This window comes from Fukomys damarensis, unplaced genomic scaffold (assembly GCF_012274545.1).
Source record: "Fukomys damarensis isolate Sample0158 unplaced genomic scaffold, DMR_v1.0_HiC HiC_scaffold_9, whole genome shotgun sequence".
In the NCBI taxonomy this organism is placed as follows: domain Eukaryota; kingdom Metazoa; phylum Chordata; class Mammalia; order Rodentia; family Bathyergidae; genus Fukomys; species Fukomys damarensis.
Window position 1 is genome coordinate 33,890,693 of NW_022900921.1, and position 3,196 is coordinate 33,893,888.

Sequence of the window (3,196 nt, forward strand, 5' to 3'; positions counted from 1 at the left end):
AAAAAAAAAAAAAAAAAAGAATATCAGAAGCAATGCAAAAAACTCTTATTAGGAAAGTATACAGTTATTGAAGAGAATTAGACATTAAAGATAAAACATTTTCTAAAAAAGACAGGTTATATTTGCAGGTATATACATGGGTATACAGCATGGAAAAAAACCATACATGCACACACACACACACATTTCTGAATACAAAATACAGAAATAGCTTTGGAAGGCTGATCTGAGTGCTGGGATTTTGTGAAATTTTTACAATAGTAGTGAAAAAATTCAGAAAATGGGTCACTTTTACAAAAAACCCTTTAAAAAAAAGATCATACCATCTTAAGTAAATATGCTCAGTTAAATATGTAGAGCCCCATAACTGTGTAATTTATCATCTCTGAAAGGCAACAACCCAGAGAACTGGGCTGGCAATCCAAACATTACCACAGTTATAAGCACACACCACCTTGGTTCAACAATTCCAAGTACAGGTATTATACTACAGCTACTCTAACACAAGGGTGGCAAAGACACATTTTTGTTCAAGAAGGTTCAAAGAAACACTGTTTAAATTAGCAAGAACGTGACCTACATATCCATGAATAGAGATGAGATAAAATATGTACAATCATTAAATGAGAAATACTGCATAGCTATGAAAAAAGAATGTGGTAGCTATGTGTGTTAAGAGGTGAATGACATCCAAGATAAATTATGGTTAAAAAAATAAAGACAGCAGAGTAGGTATCAACACTGACAGGGAAAAGCGACGGAAACACAGACAAGTTTGTTTTCTTTTACACAGACTATTTCTAGAAAGGCAAAAACTGCAGTAGTGGATCCTGGGTTGGAGGTCTAGAAATCAGGCATGACAACTTATTTCTTAGTGTAAAAAAATTTATATTGTCTATTTAAACATTTTTTAACATCTATGTATTCTCCTAAATGTAACAGCTTTTTAAATTAGGCAGTGATTATTTTGCTGTCAAAGATATTTAAGAAAAACATGGTTTTCAAGTGTCAAAATTACACCATGAAAATAGTTGTTTTTAAGAGTTTTAAGACTAAACTATCATTTGCTGTTTTACCCTATTACAATCAGTGAAATTTACACACAATTGTAAATCTAAACTTTTTAGGAACAAAGGTCTTTATGTTGTTGCTAGCCAACAAATCAATGTTTGTTTAACCTAGTCCTTGTTTTGTCAGTACAGAAGCAGTTAAAAAAAACCCCACACAAACCTATTATATTTCTTGCTATATAGTATTTATGTTCTACATAAAAGGATTTTCTACTGACCACAAATAAAATGGAATCCGTGAATAGATACCTTTCTTTTCCACTCATATTAAGCCCTTCAGATCAGTTTGGTTTAGCCTATTCCCACAAAGTAACAAGTGAAATGCCTAAGGAGAAACAAACAAGATGATGTATTTACTAAATTTACTTTACTAACTTTACTTAGTTCCTACTCTAAGGTTGTTCTTTAAAAAAATAAAAAGCTTAAGAAAAATGTATTTTTACCTATATTCACAACTACATTCAAGTATAAGCCTAAAGGCTCAAGTCAACTACCACTAACATGCTCAGTAATTGTAGGAAACCGATTCCCAAGAATTGGAAGTTACTCCAATGAGAGAGAAAATGCTGCTTACTATAGTACCATCTTTTTATTACACTTGTTCGTTGTACTATCAAATATTCAACACTTAACAAGGTTACATGGAAGAGTCACCTAATCAAAACATCTCGATGTTAATACCAATGCTTATAATTATCAAACTTTCTAAGTGGCAGACATCTAAAAAAATGAAAACAAAGATACTGAACTCACCTTTAACACTCTTTCTGTTAACATCTGCCCCCTTTTCAAGTAAATACTGAGCAATCTCTTTATGTCCTTTGTAACACGAAATCATCAAACACGTGTGTCCGTGCCGATTTGACACTTCCAAATCAGCTTTGTGTTCTACAAGGTACTTCACAATTTCCAAATGGCCATCGAAACATGCTGCTCGAAGAGGAGTTGAATTGGTCAAAGTGGTGTTGTTGACAGATGCTCCATGATTTAACAAAGACTGGACCACATTCAGATGTCCCGCTGCAGAAGCAGCCCATAAAGGGGGAGCCCCCTCAATGGTTTCACCATCAAAATTGACTGAGCCCCCAACTTCTATGGAAGCACTGCACTGCTCAAGGAGGAATTCCACCATGTCGAGGTGTCCATACCTGGCAGCCATCAAGAGTGGCGTGGCCCCGTTTGTTTTTTCAGAGATCAAGGAGGAAACTTCCTCTTTGGATTTGCTTGCCAACAACTTGCTAAGAAGCCGGAGTTTGCCATCCCGCGCTGCGTTAAACACTGCTGTCTTTAGATCCATTTATGTCCAGTTGAGAGGCTGTGCTTTATTTATCCTTCAAAGCAAAGCTCCAGCTTAACTCTATCGACGCAGGCAAGTCACTGAACCCCAGAAAGGATGTAAAACCACAGGGATATGTTTTTTCCTATTGCCTTCCAACATCTGACAACCAGAATGCCAAACTAGAGAAAGAAAAAAGTGGCAGTTTGAATTTTCCATAGATAGAGGACCAAAACACTATTTAGGTTTTCTTAATTCCTAATTCTGTGGGGAAAAGAGAAGGGAAAAAAATGCCTTATGTTATGAACTATTCTGTCCCTTCCCCCAAAAGTGGGAATGGAAAATACAAAAGGGTTCACAGGAGACCCAGGTGTTTTGGTGGGAGGCAGTATCTTCTCCGTGTGCGGAAAATTTAAACACTAGAGGGATCTGGTTTTCTGGTCTCCAACTCTAACCAGTCAAGCTTTGTTCCAGTTTTGTTCTGCACACGCCCAGGGAGAGAGAGTACGACCCACCGAGGCAAGAGACGCGGCAGGCTCGGAAATGTTTCTTTCTCGCCACTGCAGAGGAGAGCTGGCCAAGGGCGCGAGGAGGAGAAGGCCTCGTCGCGGCCAGGAAGGTTCACACAAGGAACAAAAAGGTCGGACGCACCAATTCTTCGCCAGATAAGGCCAAAACCCTCACCAAAAGCTTTTCATTTTTGTGAAACTCTCCGAGGCTGTCAGGAAATCCGGCTGCCTGTTAGTCACTAACTTCGCCCGCCCCAGTGGGCTCCTCACCACCCCACGCCGACCCGCGGGTTCTCCGACCAAGGTCGCCCGCACGAGCTTCCGCTCTGCCTTTTCCAGAC

At 38.7% G+C, this 3,196-nt stretch overlaps 1 protein-coding gene across 1 annotated transcript in view; it reads right to left on the minus strand.

Moving 5' to 3' along the window:
- Positions 1-3,175, minus strand: part of Fem1c (fem-1 homolog C) — a 22,670-nt gene extending 19,495 nt beyond the window's left edge. Inside the window, exon 1 of the mRNA XM_010614135.3 lies at positions 1,824-3,175. Coding sequence (XP_010612437.1) covers positions 1,824-2,367 — 544 coding nt within the window. The 5' untranslated portion in view covers positions 2,368-3,175. The remainder of the gene's footprint in view (positions 1-1,823) is intronic.
- Between the last annotated feature and the right edge of the window lie 21 nt (positions 3,176-3,196).